Genomic DNA, 22850 nt, shown 5'->3' on the forward strand with positions numbered 1-22850 from the left:
TACAATCAAAACAGTGTACTACATAGGTTTACTACACGTCTATTGTACTCAACTACACATTTGATGCTCATGCACGCTCGCCAGTGTCGTGATGCGCTGCCGCAGGAAGACAACAAGACGAAAATGATGAGAAAGGAGGAGATGGAGGGGGCGCAAAGGGAGTTTATTGAGGATGCCATGGGCATTGATCTGCCGGATGGATTGCCTGACTTGGACCTGTGACTATGTCGAATACGTTTTCATCAATTGGGCGACTAACATTAGAACATTTTATGGTTTTACATGCAATACTGTAACATTATCTCCACTCTTTGTAATACTTAAGTAGCACACTGTAGGACAAATAAATTCCAAAAATCAAGTACTTAGATACAACATGAAGACATTGTCAACACGAAAAACAACAGAACCACGGGCCTCGTCGATAACTCTATCCGTCACTACTTCACTTCTTCCTTGGTTGCTTGGCTTTGGTTCTGCCCTCGCTGGCTGCCTCCCTCGAGTCGATATGGTCTTCTTCGGATCGAGGACGCTTACGCTCCGGTTCGCCCACCGCAGATCCTTCTGCCACAGTACTGCTATAATTCTTCACCAATAAAGAAAGCTCGGACCAATGCAAGTCTCTACCGCTGCTGGCGCCTAGGTCCTGAGCTGCGGTCGCCTGCTTGTTGAATATTTTAAACAAAAAGAGGAATCTGTCGTGGATTTTGGCATACGATCCGACATCATTGTATGCGCCTTCGCGACCACGCTCGATGTAGTCCTGGTAAAGATCCTCCCTCAAAACGAAGAGTAAAGAGACAAAGGAAGAAATCGACTTCGGGGCATTAGCTATGATGGATTCTCCGAATGAGGTTTTGGTGATGCAATGGATTCGAGCATTAGAAGGCTTGATCTCGTTTATGAAAATGGCTTTGCCAAAATTCTGCAGAAATGGTGTCGATTGCTCTGGGTCAAGGCGGCAGCATATGTTCCAGAAAAGAATCCACCATATTGATTCTAAATCATGTTGGAAATTATGGGCGACACCGGTCTCTGCAATCGCAGGTGTTTCCTGAGCTTTCCTTTCCAGATTCGCACCTCTCTCCAAGTAGCGCGCTTCTTCAATGTCAAGTGGATTATGTGCAGGAAACGACGACGGTGTGCCATGTTCCCTTGCAGTTATTCTCTTATCGTGGTCGGAAGAAAAGAGGTAAGACGACATCATCACCTCTAGAGGCATGAAGTACGGCGTACCCTAAAAGGAAGGCTCAGCAGAGGATTATTTCGCAAGAAAATAACGCGCATACCGTCTTTGGATTTCCAGCACGCTTTGAGCCGTTTTGCAGAGGAAATTTCTTGGCATATTCAAGGTCAGATAGCTTCGCAAGCCATGGCCCCTTGCTCTCCAAATTTTTCTTGAAAGCAAGTATATTTCCAGAACTGATGTCCCTATGGACCCATCCCGCACAGAATAAAAGCTGGATGGCTAGAGAGAAAGAGGTCAGGCTTTGCAACTTGAATGAAGGGAGAACGATTCGCTCACGGGTGAGAATTTGTAATAACACATTGACAACTTCTCCAAGGGTTGCGAGCCTGCCGGAAGTTTTACAAACCTCTTTGAACAGGACGCGATATTGCCTCTTTGGTGAATATTTGCGTGGGACTACTGGAGACTCTGGAAATTGGGACGCAATAGGATGTGTATCAACGGACGCTTGGTCGTTCAAGAATTGAGATTCTTCATTTTCGGTTCCGAACCGAAGGATATGTGGTGGAAGTTCAGGCTCGACGAGTAGTCTTTGCGTTGCGATGCCTCCCTCTGCTGTCATTTTCGTTTCCCTTCCAATGTGGTCGAGGACGATCTGAAGGAAGTACTTCTTATAGCTTCCATCGTCAACGATTTGCTTGTGAGCCTCTTTAATCATCTTGAGTTCCGTTGGTTCATCTGTGCTGTTCCAGAATCGTTCAATGTCGTCAAAAATGGCTTCTTGTATCTGCTTTTCGGTCTCCGCAGAGCTGTCGAGCCACACGTCTTTCAGCACGAGGGGATCGCCAAGCACCTCACCGCTTTCGCTGACTTCGACCACTTTGTAGACACGCGCCATGCGCCCAGTGATGTTGTTCGAGCGATATAGCGATAAGGGCTCCAAAGTACGAAAGAGACGAAAGTCTTTGCTGCCTAATGATTCGGGAAGCTTGAACGTGTAATTCCCGTCTCCTTCGAGCGTCACCGTTGGATCGTAACCAAGCTCTTCCTCCGTTGCGAACGAAAACGCAATAAGGACTTGAATAAATAATTTAGGATTCTGTAGAAAATTCGTCAGAATAAGACTAAGAAGAATATTTTAAGCATAGGAAGAACTACAGACCTCTGTGAAGTCAAAGGTATGCGACGCGGCTGAATGTGATCGACCATGATACCACAGCGTGACATTACGCTGTTCGGCTGTGATCTACGTGGCAAATCGTTAACTCAGTTCGGTCCACAACAAGAAGGCCAGAAACCATACCCCAAAAGTAAACATACGACGGACGTCGTCGTTCATGATCTGAACATTCGCAGATACAGCTTGCAAAGCGTTCTATAGTGAACAAACATCAGGCGACCCGCGCAAAAGAAGAGATGTGAACTGAAAAATGGAATGGAACTCACTTGCCGTTTCTGTGACTCCGACAGCTTGTGCTCCATCACAACTGCTATGTCTGTTGTCTGAAGCGGCTTGTTCTTATCCCAGGCTGCGACAAATGCGGCATCGATCTTGTTGTTGGACCCGCGATTGGGAGAATCTATCGACTTGTGTGGCACGCTTACGTAGCTGAATCTATTGCGTTTTCGCTGTCCAGGGTAGTCGATATTGCCAATGGCTTCAGCAATCTTTTCCCACCCTTTAAAGACAGCGATTTCGTTGTCAGTCAGCACTGCTATTTTTTTCTTGGGTGGGTACGCCCGAAAAGCAAAACTCGTCTCGTCGCCAGTTAAGACGGATGGTATCGGCTCTGTGTCACTGCGAAGTGAGTAAGGTCCTGCGCCACGTCCCGTTGGTATGTCCTCTAGGAGCTTCTTAATAAAGTATTGCGTCTCTTTCTCGTTAGGGACAAAATCGAGATAGGCTTTCATGAAGTTCTCGACAGAGCAGGTTATGAATTCGCAATCCATTTCTCTCGCAATCTGATTCCTAAGCTGTACGATGCCGATATCCTGTCCGAAGGACTTCTGGCTACGTGGAGTGTCGGGGAACCTGTAAATGTCGAATGTTAGTTCGTAGTAGACCCGTGACAAAGGCTGCAAAAATGTACGGGAGAGGTTTGGTAGTCCTTTGGGTATAACCTTTAGCTTTTATTTTCTGACTGATATGATAAAGCACTCACTTGGTTTTGTTTTCGTTCGTCATTGTGTGTAGGGGAAATGATGAATCACGAAGGATGCGCGTTGCATCTTAAGTATGTTTTGAGAGAGGCTTGGCGGTGCCCTTCGCGTCGCTGCAATCGGGTGCACGTGCTGTTCAATGATCTGGCCCATCATTTCTCACGGCCTACCCATTGTCTACCCAAACCAGCCAACTTTGGCCCACAAGGGCCCACATCCGTTGTTCAATCAAACTGGCACAAACTTCCATTAGAGTCTGCTCCTAATGGTCATATTTTTAGGCGTTTACCATTGTACGTATGATGTTTAGAAGCCCATTGAACCGGACAATGGTACGTAAAGTTTCTTGCATGATAGTATTTAATTTTTGTCTTCAGTGGAACTTGGAAAGAATACTCAAGAGCTGGAGTCACGTAGCGTGAAAGGTCTTCCCTCGTTTCTTCTAAATTAATTGAGTGGCCGTATCCAATGGTGTTAGTACCCTGAGCAAAAATAGCAATGGAGGATTAATGATCTGCCGAATGGACTCACTGACTTGACCTGTGATCCAGAGTGAGGTTGGCAGACGTCAAAGCGCAACGCGTTGAATCAACGGGTGACTGTCATTCAAGCATTTTATAATATACATATTTGCTAATTTTTGGTGTACCGATATCTATGCATATGTATTACTCCACTCACTTTAATACTTACATGAATTATATCAAAGCAAGCCAGAACGCTAGAGCTACTATCTATCTCTGTTACTTCTTTCTAGATTGCTTGGCGCCGGTCCTACCTTCGCTCTCGACCTCCCTCGCATCGACATGGTCTTCGTTGGATCGAGGACGCTTACGCTCCGGTTCTCCCACGGCTGATCCTTCTGCCCCAGAATTCCTAATACGTTCCTTGACCAATAAAGGGATTTTGGACCAATGTGAATCCCCTTCATCGTCGTCAGGATTTTGAGGTTCAGAAGCCTCAGTAACTTCTTTATTGAGGAGTTTAAAGATGTAGAAGAAGATGTTATGGATCTTAGAGTACGATCTGATATCATCATATGTTTCCCTTTTACCACGATCGACGTAGTGCTGGTAGAGATCATGCCTCAACAGAAAGAGAGCACTGACAAGAGGGAAAAGCGATTCTGGTGCCTCGGCGACGATAGATTCTCCGATTGAGGGTTCGGTGATGCACCTCATTCTGGAATCAGTTGGCTTCATCTCATTCACGAAAATAGCCTTGCCAAAGTCCTGGAGGGACTGTGTCGAGTGCTCTGGGTGAAGACGGCAGCATATATTCCAGAGAAGAATCCACCATATCGATTCTAAATCGTACTGAAAATTGTGAACGACTCCAGTGGCCTTTTTGGCAGTTGTAGACATCTGAAGCTTTTGTTTGAATTGGGCGAGCCTCTCCGCGTTTATACGTTTTTGTTCAGTTTTGATTGTATTTTTGGCAGGATCAAGGGGCGCTTCGATGATTGCATTGATGAATTCAGCAGAAAAGAGGTAAGACGACATCATAAGCTCCAGAGGCATAAAGTACGGTGTTCCCTACATACATATTCAGAAAACGGTTACGGTGTAAGACAAGAAGGTACATACGGTCTTTTGATCTGCTGCGGGGGCAGTACCTTTTGGCAAAGAAAATTTCTTGGCATATTCAAGGTCAGAAAGCTTCGCGAGCCACGGGCCCTTGCTCTCTAAAGTCTTCTTGAAGGCAAGAATATTTCCAGAACTGATGTCCCTATGCACCCATCCCGCGCAAAAACAAAAGCTGGAGCGCTAGATAGAATGCGTAAGGATTTGCAAATCAAAGGTGGGAAAAACAAATCGCTTACGGATGAGGGTTTGCGATAGCACATTGACCACTTCTCCAAGGGTTTCGAGCCGTCCAGAAGGTCTACAAATCTCCTTGAAAAGGATGCGATATTGCCTCTTCTGCTCGCTTGGAATAGCTGGAAGTGCTGGTGGTTGGGAAACAATTCGCTGTGTGTTTACAAATGTCTGATCATTCATAGACTGCGATCCTTGTGATGCGGTACCAGTTACCGGAGCATCCAGTGCGAGGTCTTGCTCAGCGTCGAAGAAACCTCTGACTTCGGTTCCTCTCTCTACTCGTACTTTAGTTTTCTGTCCGCTGTAGTCCAGGACAATCTGGAGAAAGTACTGCTTATAGCTGTCATCGCCAACAATATTTTTGTGAGATTCTTTGAAGCCTTTTAATTCCGGCGGGTCGTCTGGGCAGTCCCAAAATTGTTTGATATCGGTAAAAATGGCGTTCTGTATCTCTTTTTCCGTTTTCGCAGAGCTGTCGAGCCACACGTCTTTCAAAACGAGAGGATCTCCAAACGCTTCGCCGTTTTCTCTGACTTCAACGACTTTATAAACACGCGTCATTCGACCAGTGATGCCGTTCGAATGATAGAGCGACAGGCCCTCCACGGTGCGAAAGAACCGAACCTTGTCGCTGCCCGGTAAACTTGGAATCTTGAATGTGTAGTTTCGGTCGGGTTTAAGCTTTACCATTGAATCGTAGCCAAGCTCTTCTTCCGTTGCAAACAAAAATGCAATAAGAACTTGTATGAATAATTTAGGATTCTGTGTGAATTTTGTCAGAGAAATGTTCTAACAATGAGGAAAGCTACAGACCGTGGATAAGTTAAAGGGATACGATGCGGCTGAATGTGAACGATCATGATACCACAGCGTGACATTATGCCTTTCGGCTGTTATCTGTGTGGCATATCGTGGATGTCAGCTCGGTCAACAGCAAAATGTAGAGAAAGCGCACCCCGAAAGTGAACATACGACGTACGTCTTCGTTCATAATCTGAACATTGGAAGAGACGACATGTAACGCGTTCTACAGTGAGTAAATATCAGAAGACACGTGCAAAAGAACAGACGTTAGCTGAGTTGTGAAATGGAACTCACTTGCCGAGTGTGCGACGCAGCAACTTTGTGCCCGACTACAACAGCTACGTCGGTCGTCTGAAGCGGCTTGTGCGTATCGCAGGCTGCAACAAATGCGGCATCGATTTTGTTGTTGTAGCCTCGGTTGGAGGAAGCTATCCTCTTGTTCGGCACGTTTGCGTAGCTGAATTTGTTGCGTTTTCGTTCCCCAGGATATTCAATATTTCCAATGGTCTGTGCAATCTTCTCCCATCCTCGAAAGACGGTGATTTTGCTGTTAGACTGCCGCCCCCGCTTTCTCTGGAGTGGGTAATCTCGAAAAGCGAAAGTTGTCTCGTTTCCCGTTAATACAGACAACACTGGCCGTGTAGTTACGTCGCTGGAATGAGAAGCATTACCAGCCCCCGTTAAAGTGCCCTGTAAAAGTTGCTGGACAAAATATTGCGTTTCCTTGTCATTTGGGACAAAAGGCAGGTAGGTGTTCATGAAGCTCTCGACAGGGCATCTGATGAACTTGAACTCGCTATCCATTTCCCTGACAATATGCTGCTGCCGACGCTGCACGATACCGATATGCTCAAGCTGTGCAGAATTTCTATAGCTTCGCAGGGCTTCGGGACTCTGTAAAACTGAGTATCAGTCAATGGTAGACCTAAAAAACACTGAAAATATGCACACGCGAGACTTGTTTTTCCTTGGTTTGGTCTATATTCGTACTAGTTGAGAAGATGGTAGATGATTAATCTTCAAGAACGCGCGGGATTCATCTTCAAGGTTTCAACAGAGGCTTGGCGGTGCCTTCCCTCGGCCCGGGGCTGTTGCATCAATTTCTCACGGCCCACCCCTTTTGAGTAATACTATACACTTAGACCGTGTACTCACTTGCCCACAAGCTACGTGTGTTGTACTCGTGTTCCATTGGCGTACAAAAAACTTATCAGAGACCTTTCAGTCAACAATTTCATGTGGTCTTGACCCCTCGTTTCCTTTGTCAAGACAACATTTGATTTTCATTAAGCTCCCCAAGGCAAATCTACCTCCTAAACGCGGCCAATACGAAAAGGCATGTAGTCTTTTTTCTCTTTTTGATCGGACACGTAAGCTTTTAATGAATATTATTCTGAGGGAAGAGCCTTCTGAATAGCCCATGCTCTTTAGATATTCAATTTTAACAGTCACTTACGGTGACTGGGACCATTCAGAAGTGGTCATGAGCGCTGCCCCAATCTGTTTATGTTAAACATTCATTATTACCTTTATATGTAGTCGACAGAGCATAAATTACATAGGCATGTCGTCTATTCCAATTTTATCTATCTATATATATTTACCAACAGGACCCCCTTCAGAGGCTTCTTGCCTTCTCCATTGTGCGAGACACCTGACATCTGATCAGTCAATTTTTTTCCGAAGTTGTTGCTTTCACAATGTTGAAAGGAAACCCGACGAACTGAGATAAAGACCTCATTGGGATATTATTGTGGCTGTTCTGCTTATCTCCAAGGCATAATTGTTGGGAAACTTGATGTAAACTGCGCATATATATGTACTAATCGTCCAGCAACATATGAAGAATAACAGATCAATTTTGTCTGTAGACGTAGATTGTGAGTCGTCTTCTGTCCATTCCCTCTTAGTGACTTTAGTCTGAGTGTTTTCTCCTAGCTCCTTGCATGCAAGCGTGGCAAGCGTGGCTAGCTGTCTATTGTATTTTTATCTGTCTTAATTTTACTATTTACCCATGATGGTTAACAGCTTCATGATGAGAAGCTTCTTGGCTTCTTTGTTGTACGAGATACCCGTTGATCATTGCTTCTGCATAAAACTCTTAACATGAATAGTATGTTTAGGTACAGATGAAGCGTGTGTTATGCATTTCGCTCTTGTTTTGGTACGCTTCCGAACCATTTCACCTCGATTTGCTTAATTCTTATCACTATTAAGCTTTCTGCGAACTAGTTGCTTCCTCACATCTGAAGTCACCTGGCGGCACAAAACCTTATGCTATCAAATCGCAGGCACGATCACTGAGGTAACGACTCGGTTTGCACATGCAAGAGTATTCTCCTAAATCTTCTAACACATACTTCTGGCCACCTGATGCACACCGTGGCATACAATGTGTACAAAACGTTCTGCCGCCAATTTCTCTGCGAAGGTATAAATTGTCGATGCACTTCACTTTAATGGAATATTCTGCTGTATTAAGATTCCCTGCAGCATAGGTAAAGTACAAGACATGTATGATCATAAATGACGGAATCTCATGAGCATATAAAGATAATGATGTTTTTCAGATCCCTCGCGCTCTGCTTTTTGGTGTCAGCCTTAACTTGCATCATCGCTGCCCCCGCCACCTCGGAAGATGCCAAACTTCCTCCAACCGACTCGGAATATCCAGAGGTCATTCCTGGTCCTGGATTACCCTCGTTAGAATCCCTCGGGTTGACCTCCGCCGATCTATACCGCAATCGCACCATGAGTACCTGACATGTCATTTTATTGAGTATAAATTGAGAGACTAATGAATGAACTGCGTTTTTTAGATGCACTTTCAAGTCGCAATGAGGATGATTATATCATTTACTGCTTAACAGGAGGTGCGACCACCTCGGTGAGCACTGCGCAAGCGTGCATCAATTACTTGTCTAGCCTCGGCACCGGCGACTGCATGGTCCCAGCAAATCCCGATGTAATCACTTTTTGCTCATCAGGGCAGTCAGTAATCTGTGGTACAAACGTGTGGGGCAACGGACAAGCTGTGCACTCCTGGTGGTCTGTAGAATATGTTTTTTACCTTGTTATTCTACTAATATGAAATCCTTTTCAGCTCAGACGTGGCTGTAACTGCTCAGTCAATCGTCGATTTGTGCCAGACAAATGGACAGGTGGACGGTACGCTTTATATAGGCCTCGTCGTGGAATCTGATCACTTACTATTTTTTAGGCTACGGTCAAGCAGCCGAGAATTCCAACATGCTGGTTAGTGTTGAATCAGTAATTACCTGTTAACCCGAGAACATGTGAGGTGTACATTTGTAGACACATTTGAGATACCGAGCAGTTATTTGCACTATCATGAAAGAGAAAAGTAGTGTGTCAGAGGTTGTAGCTTCCACTATAAGAATCAGCGCGACAGCGCAATGAACCGACATCTGAAATGGCCGGGGAACGTCAAATTTTCTTTATTTGAGGGGATCTTATGGTAGGAGGTGACGCACAGGAGTTGATATACAGAGAAGTCGGGCACCTATTCAGGCTCCGTATCCTTTTAACAGCAAGATCTTGAACATGAGGAACATGCAGCCTTGGAACGCAAACAAGCAAGGTTAGGCCTAACAGAGTTTCAATGGATTGTTGATTGGGATTAACCTTGCATTCTATCTAAAGTGAGCATACAGATAAAGAAAATGACAATATACATAGATAAATATGAATATGTTAGATAGCAAGGAACAAGTAAATATTCAAAGTTTCCGACTAAAATCTGGTGAGTAGTTTAGATGGGTGATTGAATGAAAAGATACGGTGGATTCAGGTCAGCAGGCCGAGACGTATGGCGTCGAAGGCGTTGCGCGCATGAACGGTCCCAAAGCGGTAATGCGGACTCTCAAATGACTTTGCTCCTAGGTTTAGGGTTACGTTGCACTTGCCATCAACCACGACTTCAAGCTCTATCCAATGTCGTTGACACCCAACCCAGCGACAGAGTTCTCATCTTCGACCATAGAAAACTTCAGTGCGCAAGCATCTGAGTTCACCGCGCCCATCCTCCGTGTGATACCATACATCACATTCGCTTCCTCCGTGGTTCGAACCACGTTCGCCTTCATATGGTCTCTATTTCGCCCATTCCTACGTCTCTCGCCATTACCAATAATTCTCTATGTTCTGGGTCCGGTGATTGTCTTCGTGGATATCTTTACGACTGTATTCATACGCGCGCCGTACAACATCATTGTATACCTCTTGGAGGCCCTGTACCCGCTGTATGTTTTCTGCGGCGTCGCATGCATTACTGGCGTAATTTTAGGCCTTTCTGCGCGTATTATATCTCGCTTGATAGTTGCCGCAATGTCGGCGGAGGAAGAGCCGCCACACATGGACGAGAATGAAGATGAACCAAGGCTGGATTCAGATCTTAAAGGAAAGGGCAGGCAGCGGGAACCGGAGAGAGTCAGAGTCAAGGTCAAGGTAGAATCGTGAGCGTGACGTAAAGTACTCGCCTTATTCCCTTCACCGTCTTCCTTAATGAAATTGTCGAGGGCCAATGGTAGGTAACAATAAACTATGTTCCAATTTATTGCTTACATTTTTGCAATTTGCAGCGAATCAGCCATCTCTTCTGTTCGTATTGCCTGTCAAATGCCTCCAGGTATCCATACTTTATCGACACTCCTTTGTGGACTCGTCGCCACCATGAAGCATTACAAGCCTACATTCCTAATCCCCGAGAGCTACTTCGTGCAACGTGTCAACCACACGCCCATGGACAGATGATGCGGATCAAGCTCTTAATCCCATGATATCAACCGGGCCACGTAACCTCAAGGACGCTTAGGATCGACCAACATCCATAACACCGGTTAAGGACATCGCGGGATTGGGAGGCATCGTCGCTGTTGACGAAGCGTCGAAATTTTGCGAGAGCTTTACCCTATGACAATACCCGGCTATTCTAAATTCTGGAGGGTTCGGAGTTCATGGCGGTAACGATCACACAACTGGCCTCATTATAAAGCTGCTCGTTGAACCGACTAGCCTCCGACCTGCAATTGCAGGCGTACATTGCTACTATCCCCGTGGCCCAATAGCGAATGTGCTGGAAGGTTGATGAAATCTTTGCGCAGTGCGCATACATCCAGAAAATTGTCGACGTTGACGCCAATGCTCAACGTGTTTTGTAGTGTCAACGATGCTATGGCTCCACCAACCCAGCCATTAAGCCCCTAACTTCCGCTGAACATCATATTCAACGTTATCACCATATACGGCTGTCGATATTCACTCTGCCATGAAGTCTAGGCCATCCATTGCGCTCCGAAATCGTCTTGGCGCATACATGCACAGAATCATTTGGGTCTTCTCTTGCCAAGGAGCAGTTCAAGTTTGGGAGGAAGATAATGAATAATGCCACCTGTTCCACGTACTTCGCTAGTCCGGTTCGAGTTGCGTGGATATCTCAAGCCATTCACTTCTCAAAATAAAGTCTCTGTACCATAATGTCGATTCTATAGTCTAACGACAAATAATGTTACAACAAACGTGGAGGATTATAATTTTGGAAATGCATATATTTTATGGTACAGAGAAGATACGACGCAGGGGTCAGATATCTCGGCGGAATCATCATAGCATCATGATAAGTTATAACGGTAGGCCCGAGTTGGAAAAAATGAAAAAATCAACGACAATCCAGGGAATGTAGAACCCACAACACAGAAATTCTCAAAGCGAGTTCGAAAACAACGAGAAAAAAATATGTACAGTGTAAAACAGAACAATCAATGTCGAAAATATGTAGACAGTAGAATAAGTCTAACTTGAAAGTCCAACATGAATGGGGGTATAGTAACGATGTTCATCAATGACGAGAAGCATGTCGGTTGACTGGAGGTCAGGCCCTGGTGGCTTCTAATGAAGAGGTATCGCTCGGCATTACCATCCATCGCCATCCATCACAGATCCAGCCGGATCAGATAAGAAAAAAAACGGACAGAAACAGAAACAGAACACGAAAAACCCAACAAGCGACGACATAGCGGGAAAAAAAGAGGTATATGACATGGATACAAGAAACAAACAAACAGACAAAACAAATAATAAAAAAAGATGCAAGTAAAGAGAGAAGGTAAAAATGTTGCATAATAGGGATATACATACAGGGGTGGGTCGAGGAAAGCGAGTAGGAAAAGGTAGGGTAGGAATAAAGGGTATGAGGTAAGAGTTTGGTGAGAAGTGGAGGTCAAGGGCGAAGATGGGGAAAGATATAGAGTCCACTAGTTCAACACGAAAACACAGTCAGCATAAGAGAAAATAAAAACCACGATTCTCCTCGAAACGTGATTTTCTTTTCCGTCAATTGTTCATACCACGCCCTTCCTTCCTTCCTTCTTCCTTTTACAACACCGCCGCATCTCGCCCCAACCAACCCCATTCAACGCCCTAACTGTCCTAAACCAAACTCAACCCAAATCCGAGCTTAATACATGGAAAAACCTAACGCATAACTTGTAAGAGAGAGTGTCCTAAACAATCGAGTAACATTTTTTGTCTTGTTTTTTTGGTGTCTGTTGTACGGTTTCTTCATCTTCATAATTAGACAGAGACGATAATTTGAATAGTGGTGTATCAGATACGCGAGAGATAGCTGAGAGGGATCCATTGGACTGCGAAACTTGACCCCGACAGGCCATTGAGGTTGAATAACGATGAATGATGAGATAATCGAAAGTCGAATATCGCAGTCGATGGATGGTCCCGAAGATATAGATAATGCCCGTACACAGTATATTGCACAGGCCCAAACAGAAACAGAATTTAGGAGTAGGAGAACCGGAAAACCATGGAAGTTTTGACAGACGTGTGGCAGACAAAAGAAAGGCAGGGATGCAAGGCTTTAGAACCTGGATGTGGCGATGACGCGATAGAGATTGTTGGCTTCCTCGAAGCGGGCATTGCGCAGGCTAAAGTGTGCCATCTCAGTCGAGTCTGCGTCCGCAGTCGGATCGACAATGTTGAACTTGATGAGCGAGTTGTAGAACCGGCACAACTGAGACACAACAGGATTAGCATCATTATATTACGCGCCAACGACGTAAGGAACGGAAAAACTCACGTTCTGGACTCCTTTAGCAAATCGATCATCACTGATATTGCCCTCTCGTTCCTCACGCTCTGCGTGGTCCAGCCAGTTGATGCACTCGTGTACAAAGCGGGCCAAGACCTCAATCAACACGAGGTCAGCAACCGTGGAGTATCCCTGCACCGTGACCCTCGTTTGGTCGCGCAAAAGGCGGCCAAAGAGGTCGAAAGTTGCGAGTGTGGGAGGTAAGAACGGAATGACGTCCAAGAACGGCAGAGGATTGTTCTTCTCCGGGTTGGGGTTCGTGAGCAGGGCAACGAGGAGCGGGTGCGCAATGGTAGGATTATGTGCGATGATGGGGGCCAGATCGATGGAGGTGATGATATTAGTGTTGGCAAGGTCGGGGATGATCGGTACCAGCATCTGAATGAGAATAAGGGTCAATCATCAGACTTCATTTGAAAGACAAATGTACGTACTCGTTGCTCAGACAGACTGAGAACGCGATCGCGAGCTGCCAGCAAAAGCTTCATAGCATGGATGAGCCTTTCATTCTTTCTGTCCTCATCAAAGTTGACGGGCGAGCGAGATGGAGTGTCCGAGATTGCACGAGGAACAGGCGATCTCGAGTCGTGAATGTAGGTGTGCGTATGCGTAGAGTTGGTCGTGGATTCGTCAGTATCGGAGGAGGCCGATAGCCTGCGTTTGTTTACAAAATAATGATAAGTAGAATCGTCTCTGGGAGAAGAAATGAGATTAATCAGCATCTGAATCATCGAGCCGACCAACAGAGACGTACATGTCAGAAATACTATTATACAATTCTTCATCAAGGACCAGATTAATCGCTCTTAGTTTAGGTGGAAGTGGACAGCGTGACAGCGTGCTCGGGGAATATGGGCCAATCTGGGTGGATTGGCTACGATTAGAAAGAGCGTGGCGGGCGGAAACAATGGTGACACTCACATCATTACCATCACCTTTCAGGATTTTCCACAAGACCCAAACAAACTGCTCATTGGGGCTAACTCCACCCTCATTTGCAATGCTGACGGCCTTTTCACGCTCCCTCACGTAAGCCACGAGGAGAGCCGATTTGAAGGGGTTGATGGTGACGGGATGGGGCGTATACAGCGAATACAGAATAAAAGAGACCAGAATCCGTTGAGCTAGCTGTAGAACGTGCACATCGATGGTGAGCCCCTGTTTCTGGCAGAAAAATGGAGCGAGAGAGATGACAATCAGATACTGACCTCAGCAGACGTGTTGGAATCAAGAATTGGCAACAACGCGTCAAGAGCCAGCTGAAATCGCGAGGTTGGCTGAACGAGCTGAGTAAAAGCCAACGCAGCTGTCGAGCAGGGGAGAGAAAACGCCCTTGCAAGCAGGTGGTTGACAGATGCTCTTATGGAATCGCCAGAAGTGAGCGTTTGGAGCTGGGTGGTCGTCGTTGTGGTCGCCGCCACCGCCGCCGCCGGAGCTTTCTTCAAGCTGGTCGAGGTCCCTGGTGGCGAAGAATGGGACTGCATTCCTAGGCCAGGAAGTACCGTAAAACAAGAGGCGGACGGGCCAAGTTGCGTTCACCCAACAAACCACAAGAAACACCCCAGAACAAGATAAATACTCCATTACCTAATCACTCATCATGTGATCTTACACCCGATTGGCCCGCCTTGGCATGGGAATCACCTATCTTCCTGATCTTCCACTCGTTTCTCAGGTGTTCCGACAGCTAATTTCTACAACAGCTTTCTTCGTAACAATCTCCTACTTATCAATAGAGACATCATGCGACAATCTTTCATCAACTACCTATCCACGACAATCTTGGTGATGAACAGATTGATTTAGAGGATCTGTCATTGCCGGTACATTTTAAGTTCAGTGTCAGCGAAGCTAACGCCAAAGGTTTCAGGCACTTACAGAAGCATCCGAAAACTCAGAGCCGATTACGGCTGCAGCGTACGCAAGCCAGAATCGAGCATCCGCGGCAAACCTGAGGCAGAGTTCGTCAGTTCAATCATAATCATCCTAAATCAATACCTACCAAAAGATAATTTGGGAGCTCGAAATGACACTCTTCACACCGTCCGCCACCCGGCCGGTATTGCCAGGAATGTGAGGGAGTACAGTCATGGGTAACCCGCAAGTTAGCCGCCATATTCTGAACCTGTGCAAACCAGTCTGCTGTGCCCATGGTTCGCGCCACTCTCTCCCCAACCTGATTCTCCACCCTCCTCTCTGCAGTAGCGAGAAGCCTGGCCTCATCCCACTGGGGACACTCACAGTTCTTCCACGGCGCCGCGCACAAGTAGCAGAACTGGCTTTGACAACGGCACGTCATATGATAGCACCCCAGCTCGAGCTCGACCAGTACCTGGCACCCAGGGCACGTTTGCCAGCCCTCCCTTTCACCAAGCTCACGGAGCGCGACTCTCAAGGTATCGACAGGACACTCGTCTCTTCCATGATATGCTTGTTTGCACTTTGGGCATGTTGACGTCCAACAATCTGTGCACAATATCTCGTACATTGTATCCCCCTCACTCGACCCCAGAAATTTTGAACACGACGGAGTCACGCAATAGACTCTGTCTTTTGCTAATACGCTGTATTCTTGGTGTTTTGCGCGGAACATTTTGTTGAGCGAAGAGGAAATGAATGGCTCGACGAGGTTAATTGGAATATGTTGCTGGCAGCACCGAAGTGGGAACAGGGACTCGTCGCGAATAAAATGTTCGACGAGAGATTTAATGCATGGTTGACAGTAATAATCATTACAAGGAGCGCGTAAAACGCTGTGCACCGGGAACGATTCCGTACAGATTGTACACTCAATCCTAAAAAGTCGCAAATTGTAATTTTATTCCCGAAAACAAAGGCAACACTCACGTTGGATGTCGCTTCTTGGTTGTTGAAGAAGAACTCGAAGCAGGTCCACCCACGCTTACTTTGGCGATGGACACCTGGGTGTGGTTGCTGTCATTTGTTGGCTTGATGAAAGGTGGAGTAACCAATGTCGATGGAGGTCCAACACTTTCTTCATCTGCTATGTCAACAAGCTTTTCCCGTTGCTTTCCTATATTTGCAGACGTCGCTGTAGAATTTGTGCTATACCCCTTGCATCAATGTCCACAGAACTTCCCCAAGTGAAATTAGACTCACCTCGGCGGCTCAGGATGCATAACAAACGACTTATCCTCCATCCTCGCCTGCGCCTCGTTCTGCTCCGGCATCGGCTCTCCCCTCGCTAACATCTCCGCCGCACGTCGATCTGCCTCAGCTGCCTCCTCCGCCGCCACCAATGCAGCCACATACGCCTCATCCGCACTCACAGCGTCGCTAATACTCTTCGCCAACCGCTCATCGTCCGCTAGCGTAATTAACTGCTGGTAATGCAGACACTGCATCTCAAACGCAAGCTCCTCGTCCGTAGGCGGCGCGTCTGCCCGCGCTTTGCCTTTGCGCGCCGCATAGACCTCATTAAGATCTTCGAGCGCAAGTTTGGCGATCAGCGCAGAGGTCTCGGCGTCCATCTCGTATTCAGAAGGTGTCGTACGCGAAGGACCTGCCACATCCATCGATGGGGCCCGAGAGATTGGACTTAACAAAGACATGATGGGTATAGATCAAAGACAGTCGTATTTCAGCGTCGGAACGAGTATACCCCCGTATACAAGGGCCGAGGAAAGTGTCTTGCTCTTCAGATGGAATCACAATTCAGGGCTGCTGTGTGTCGACTGGATGGTGGTGGATATCTGAAGAGCGAGACAGGTGCCCGTGGGAAAGCCGTTTGAGTGGTGAGGAGGCATTATACTATAAGCGCCCGTGGTTCTTATCGATTGATCCGAGGGATGGTCAGGTGAGTTGACCATGTTGCACGCATTGTTGTGATTTTAATAACCGCCTCGAGGGTAGATATCATCATGATAGTGATGCGTCGAAATATCGATGGGTATTATTTACCCTTTGGCCAGTCGCTTGAAGATGATCGATGGATAAATTGATGGATGTCCTTTGCACGGTCATACATTACATGCAGTCATACGTGTGTAACTACTGCTAATACAAATTTTATCTTTTACTTACTGCGGACACCCACACGTTTTCCACTTCAACGCACAAGTGTAACAGAACTGAGTTCCGCATCGGCACGTAATATGATTGCAGCCTTGATTTTTCTCAACGAGGCGTTTGCATCCCAGGCAGGTCTGCCAGCCCGACTTGACCGCAAGAACCTTGAGCTCGATATTCGCAGCATTGACAGCGCAGCTCTCTTCATCGGTGTGGGCTGCCTTCTTACACCTCGGACACGTGCGCAACGTGCATGTCGGGCAGACGACGTGGCTGACCTTTTTGTAGTCGGCGGACGAGCCGAGGAACGTAGAGCAGGTCGCGCTAACGCAGTAAATTCTCTCCTGAACTGGGACGCTGAACTCGCTTTCCTTTGTTCTGTAGAGCTTGATCAACTCGTTTGATAGGAATGGGATGACTTCGGTGAAGGGGATTGGCTTTATGCCGCAGCATTTCAGGGGGAACATGCTCTCGTCTCGAGTTGTGTATTCCACCAGGGATGATATGCAGCTTTCACAGTAATAGTGATCGCATGGTGTCTTGACCGCGTTGATATATCTCACTTTCTCGGTGCAAACGAGACAAGCGACTCTATCAACCGTGAAAATACCAATCAGTTGTAAAATGTCGTAGCTATATGCGCGTTACTTACGTCCTATTTCGATTGACACTTGGTCCAGCAGTAGCGTTTGGCATTGGCGCTGCCTTTGGTCGCCACTCCCGCGCTTTAGCCTTACTTTCGACCATCTTCCATTTGACGTCTTTTTCCAGCTGCATTCTGTCAAATTCTCCAATGTAGCTTTCTGTATCGGAGATATCATCATCGTAATCATCGACAGGAACTTCGTATGCTGGCTGAGGCATGGAATTCCTGAAATATGTACTATCAAATACAATTAATTCGTCTGGATTTTGTAGGATGAAATTGACCTACCTCTGGGATTCCGGATGCATAACAAAACCCCTGCTCTCGACACGAGCCTGAGCAGCAGTCGGCTTCGGGAGCCTCTCACCGCGACTAAGCAACTGCGCAGCCCTCCTATCCGCATTAGCCGCCTCCTCAGCAACCATAACCGCCTCCAAATACGCCGCATCAGCGCACACAGCCGCATTAAGACTCCTCGCAAGCTTCGCATCCTCAGATTCAGCCAGAAGCCGCTGGAAGCTCTCGAGCTGGAGCTGATACGCCATTTCCTCGTCCGTCAAGCCAGCGTCGAAGCGCGATTTTCCTTTGCGGGATGAATAGGCCTGTTCGATGTCTTGTAGCGCGAGCTGCGCGATGAGTGCGGATGTCTCGTAGTCCATCTCATAGTCGTCGATCGCGCTGTAGGAAGGACCCGGATCGCGTGCTATCGATGGTCTGGATCGAGTGTGTATGGCAGACATGATTGCGATTCAATGTGGTGGTATAGACTGGACGTTGTCCGACTCTTCAGGTATATCGGGGCCAAAGGGAAGGTTGATGGTGGGGGTTACCTGAAGAGAGGTGACGGAAGTCCGTGGGGAAAAGTCCGTGCTGCAGGAAAGCTTTATAGAAGCATTAAGCGCCCAGAACGTGATGCATGGCGTCTTTATCGATCGTGAGTAAAGTCAACACGCGTCAACCACATGACCTTCTCGCAATTCTGCCGTTCACACAACTTCCTAAGCCCAAAAATGAAAGTCAATATAGCTCAATCATGGAGTAAGACCGATTTAGATAATGAGAGAACCAACATGTCAAAATTAGACAATTGGCGTGATAAGCGGTTCTAATCCAACCTTGCCACTGGCAGAGACAGTGTCGAAACATGATATTTATTGGATTCATTGACAATCGTTACTTCTGCATTCCTCAGCGTAGGTCTGTATTTAACTACTTTCAATATCTGTAACCATAGACAGCCTACTTTCCCGACGTTCAGTGAGACTCATACTCGGAGATCGTCGAGCACGCTTCTTGCCCCCCCAAGCGCCACTAGCCCTGGCAACCCTCCTCCTGATATGGTCCACAAGGAGGCCAACCTTTGGAGAAACCAACAGATGTCCCTGTTCCTTGCAAAGGGTACAAGTCCATTTTTTGCAATTTGTACATACCTCTGAGCTTTTATGCGGCGAAAGTTTCACCGCGCAGCCGAGAAAAGTGTGGCAAAAGTAGCAGTAGAGTCGGTCTTTCTCCAAGACCTGGGTTTCCTCTTGTTTATCGATTGTGCAATTTATGAGTGAGATTCCACACCCGTCGCAGATGAAAGGAAACGCTGGTTTGAGGTCGACTATATTGTGTTTGTATTTGCATTTACGGCTAGTGGAGGGTAAGAATTTAAATATGTGAAAAATGAAACGTATTTTGAAAAGATTAACCTTGGAGAATCGTCCTCTTGTTTTGGTAAAGGATTTAGAGCCTTATCTACAGTGTGATTGACATCCACCGCTTTTGAATTTGAACACTCTGCTCCATGTTTTGTATCTGGTGCTAAAGAATCGTCTACCGGAACACTGTAACACCTTAGCACAGCATAAAAATGAAGTAAAGCAAGGACATACCCGGGTATAACAGGCTCCATCCTAAAATCCGGGTCTGCAACACGAGATTGAGCTTCAGTTCTCGCAGGAAGCCGTTCTCCCCGAGCAAGCATCTCCGCCGCCCGTCGATCCGCACACGCAGCCTGCTCAACAACGCTAAACGCATCCAAGCACGCCGCATCAGCGGCCACAGCAGCATCTATACTTCGCGCGAGGACCGCGTCCTCCGAGAATACCACCGCTTGCTGGAAGATCTCCAGCTGCATTTGACAGGCGAGCTCAGTGTCGGAGAGGGGGGAGGTTTCGCGGGCTTTGCCTTTGCGCGTGCTTAGTACTTGTTCGATGTCCTCTTGGGCGAGTTGGGCGATGAGTATGGCGGTTTCAATGTCGAGGTCTTGCGTGTGGATATATTGCACCTCTGGTGGTACGTCACTCCCCAGAAAGGGCAAAGAAGAGACGGGGTTGGAGCACAGTAACGCCATTATTATGTTAAAGTAGGTGGTTTGTGGAAGAACTAAAACTGGAGATTTGTCTTGTACTTCGGATGAAGCCACAGCGTACGAGGTGGAAGTTGCTGTGGCAAGTATCCGAAGGGCGAGACACAATCCTGTGCAGGATAGTGTCGAGCGACGATGGTGTTTTTATGTGTCATGCATAAGATTAAGCGCCCATAGATGGAGTCCAACTTGATCGCCGTCTTATCGATGTGGTCACCAGTTGGCTATTCAAACATGTGTGGGTAATCGGAAGACAATAACTGTTCTCGTGAGAGAGATCATGGCTGATTGGGGTATGGTTTGGGTTTTAATACGGATTTGGACTAGCAAAAGGTATCTAGCCTTCTGGATGCGGAAAATTTCCCAGGATACTTTGAGTTTGCTTTGAGTTCAGTCAGGAACCTGCGCCACTACACCTCCTTGTGACCTTTCTATTGGAGCTGGTCTACCAGAGATAGAGGATAAATAAAGATAACCCAGATCTATGAAAATGTAGAGACTATGTGGCAGATATGTTGTCAAGGGTTGGTCAAGGGCATGAAATAAGACGTGCCTAGAAGCATCTTATACGCAACTAGTCAGAAAAACTCTCGTTCATTCGAGGGGCTTCTATTTCTGGCGTTACGCTATGCAATAGATGCAGGAAAACAAGAGAACGGAGTCCCATCATCAAACGGAGACACGAGAGCAAGCGGAAGGGATAAAACATAACCCTAACCCAACCAACCACCCCTCACCTCCCATCATTTACTTACTTACTTAATTATTGTCCAAACACCCCAAAACCAAACAACGCCGTCAACGGGACCGTTCATTCCCGAACGCAGCCCGCACCTTTTCCATCGCCACAAAGTACCTACCTCAGTACACTCGTCCCCCCCTTCCCCTCCCCTCCTTTTCCTCTTTCCTCTTTCTCCTTTGGAATTCGGAATTCGGAATTTTAGAGCAATGTTCCGGTCTGCTTCTCGACTGGTAAGATACCGCTCCTTTGGACTGAGAGTGATGAAATACAACGCTGAATGTTGTGTTTGTATCTGTCTTTTTGAATCGAATTATCTGCTCTGCACCACCACGACGACGACGACGACGATGATGATGATGACGATGACGATGACGGTGCTGGTGTTGGTGTTGGTGTTGGTAATGGTAATGGTAATGGTAATGGTAATGGTAATGGTGGTGAGTAGCCAAGAAGGGCCATTCTTTCTGCAACGGTCGCAGGAACGGCTGTCGGCATCCACGACCCTCAGAAGGTCAGTATCCTTCTCCCTAGATTTCTAACTGTCACTTTTCTACGAGCGTTCCGCTGAACCAACCCATCCTCATTCTCATTCTCGCTCCCTTTAAACGCAAACGAAAACGGAATCACAACACAACACACGCACTCCCTCACTCACACCCATCCTCACACACACTCACCCACCCACCCTCACACACGCACGCACGCATATACGCATAATGCACACAGCTATCGATATACCCCGCGCCCACCCCCGACATCGTGCTAGTCGAATCGCCCTCCGCGCTCGAGCGCGAGATCGGCGTCGTCCGCCGGCACGCGATGCGCGCGTACGACGATGCGCACGCGCACGTCCAGGGATGGGTGTCTAAATGGATAGGCGTCGAGCACGCCGTCGAAAGTGCGTTTTTTTCACTTTCACACCCTCCCCCCAATTGAAGGCGTATAACGACTAACCATGCATTTCATCACTCTAATTACACATTACACATTACACGTTACACGACATACCCACAGACCGCGTCAAGTCCATCATCTCCCCTGAAGAATCTATGACCCCCAACCTGCTCTACGTCGGCGTCGCCACACTCACCGGGTCAATCCTAGGCCGCAACCGCCTCCTCCCTACACGCCTCCTCCTCCCCCCCCTCTTCCTCATCGCATCCGCAGACTACCTCCTCCCCAAAACGACCTCGAACCTGCGCGCGTACCTCGGCGGGCTGGAGGACGCGTATTTCCCGGCTGTAGCGGAGAAGCACGAGATTGCGAAGGCGCATGCGGGGATGACGTGGGAGCGGGTGAAGGAGGCGACGGAGAGCGGGAGGGAGAGGGTGAGGGAGGGTGCGAGGGGTGCGGTGGATTGGGTGCAGGAGGCTACGGGGCTTAAGTTGAGAGAGACGCTTGGGTGGGGTGGGAGGGGTGTTGTTGAGCAGGTGAAGGAGGTTGGGGAGGGCAAGGTTGAGGAGGTTGTGAAGCCTGTTGAGAAGAAGGTTGATGAGGTTGAGAAGAAGGAGGATGTTAAGCGGTTGGTGTGATGTTAAAACATGATTTTTGTGAGGGATTAGGGCAAATGATTATAGATTTCCGGTTGTTGAAGGATTCTCTTGCTTAACATAGAAAGTAGACCCAGTGACATTCAAAAGCGTCGATTAACTTCTACCCGCACGTCTATCGCAGATTAACAGTCCCGGCAGAGAAGTAAAAATACGTAAACTACTTGGAAAAAAGTAAAGTACAATGTCAATGCAGCAGACAAGTGAGAAAAAGAACCTATGAAATCCAAGAAAATGACCTTCCGAGTTAAATAAATTCGTAAGACATGATGGTGTCGTGGAAGTAAAGTGCAAGTGGGATGGGGAAACCTGAGAAGAAAAGTGTCGGTCCGATGAAGAATGAAGAATGAAAAAATGAAAAAATGAAGTGAAAGATGAGTCTAACTACTGGTAAGTCGTAAGTCTACTACTACTACTAACTACTACTACTAAAG

At 47.1% G+C, this 22850-nt stretch overlaps 7 protein-coding genes across 7 annotated transcripts; 2 read left to right on the forward strand and 5 right to left on the reverse strand.

The window, feature by feature from the left end:
* Positions 1-445: 445 nt before the first annotated feature.
* JR316_0010655 (uncharacterized protein) lies at positions 446-3374 on the reverse strand (the record flags this gene model as incomplete). Its single annotated transcript, XM_047896320.1, has 8 exons — positions 446-1237; positions 1290-1468; positions 1526-2288; positions 2352-2435; positions 2493-2564; positions 2636-3221; positions 3280-3297; positions 3352-3374. 8 exons carry the CDS (start codon positions 3372-3374, stop codon positions 446-448), a joined length of 2517 nt encoding a protein of 838 aa, XP_047744365.1.
* A 718-nt stretch (positions 3375-4092) lies between these two features.
* On the reverse strand, positions 4093-7165 carry JR316_0010656 (uncharacterized protein; the record flags this gene model as incomplete). Its single annotated transcript, XM_047896321.1, has 9 exons — positions 4093-4884; positions 4936-5033; positions 5086-5115; positions 5172-5931; positions 5983-6066; positions 6125-6196; positions 6268-6867; positions 6923-6951; positions 7129-7165. 9 exons carry the CDS (start codon positions 7163-7165, stop codon positions 4093-4095), a joined length of 2502 nt encoding a protein of 833 aa, XP_047744366.1.
* A 1364-nt stretch (positions 7166-8529) lies between these two features.
* On the forward strand, positions 8530-10746 carry JR316_0010657 (uncharacterized protein; the record flags this gene model as incomplete). The annotated part of the gene is made up of 6 exons (XM_047896322.1): positions 8530-8728; positions 8793-9021; positions 9077-9141; positions 9194-9228; positions 9883-10448; positions 10575-10746. 6 exons carry the CDS (start codon positions 8530-8532, stop codon positions 10744-10746), a joined length of 1266 nt encoding a protein of 421 aa, XP_047744367.1.
* A 2119-nt stretch (positions 10747-12865) lies between these two features.
* JR316_0010658 (ATP-dependent RNA helicase DEAH12, chloroplastic) lies at positions 12866-16668 on the reverse strand (the record flags this gene model as incomplete). The annotated part of the gene is made up of 9 exons (XM_047896323.1): positions 12866-13018; positions 13085-13474; positions 13531-13750; positions 13851-14260; positions 14305-14574; positions 15099-15221; positions 15261-15891; positions 15944-16162; positions 16217-16668. 9 exons carry the CDS (start codon positions 16666-16668, stop codon positions 12866-12868), a joined length of 2868 nt encoding a protein of 955 aa, XP_047744368.1.
* A 468-nt stretch (positions 16669-17136) lies between these two features.
* Positions 17137-18511, reverse strand: JR316_0010659 (ATP-dependent RNA helicase DEAH11, chloroplastic; the record flags this gene model as incomplete). Its single annotated transcript, XM_047896324.1, has 3 exons — positions 17137-17635; positions 17778-17996; positions 18060-18511. 3 exons carry the CDS (start codon positions 18509-18511, stop codon positions 17137-17139), a joined length of 1170 nt encoding a protein of 389 aa, XP_047744369.1.
* A 465-nt stretch (positions 18512-18976) lies between these two features.
* On the reverse strand, positions 18977-20109 carry JR316_0010660 (uncharacterized protein; the record flags this gene model as incomplete). Its single annotated transcript, XM_047896325.1, has 4 exons — positions 18977-19129; positions 19202-19406; positions 19466-19600; positions 19649-20109. The coding sequence occupies 4 exons, from the start codon at positions 20107-20109 to the stop codon at positions 18977-18979; spliced, it is 954 nt and encodes a 317-aa protein (XP_047744370.1).
* A 963-nt stretch (positions 20110-21072) lies between these two features.
* JR316_0010661 (uncharacterized protein) lies at positions 21073-22398 on the forward strand (the record flags this gene model as incomplete). Its single annotated transcript, XM_047896326.1, has 3 exons — positions 21073-21096; positions 21593-21764; positions 21881-22398. The coding sequence occupies 3 exons, from the start codon at positions 21073-21075 to the stop codon at positions 22396-22398; spliced, it is 714 nt and encodes a 237-aa protein (XP_047744371.1).
* Between the last annotated feature and the right edge of the window lie 452 nt (positions 22399-22850).

The sequence above is a fragment of the Psilocybe cubensis genome, chromosome 10 (assembly GCF_017499595.1).
Source record: "Psilocybe cubensis strain MGC-MH-2018 chromosome 10, whole genome shotgun sequence".
Lineage (NCBI taxonomy): Eukaryota > Fungi > Basidiomycota > Agaricomycetes > Agaricales > Agrocybaceae > Psilocybe > Psilocybe cubensis.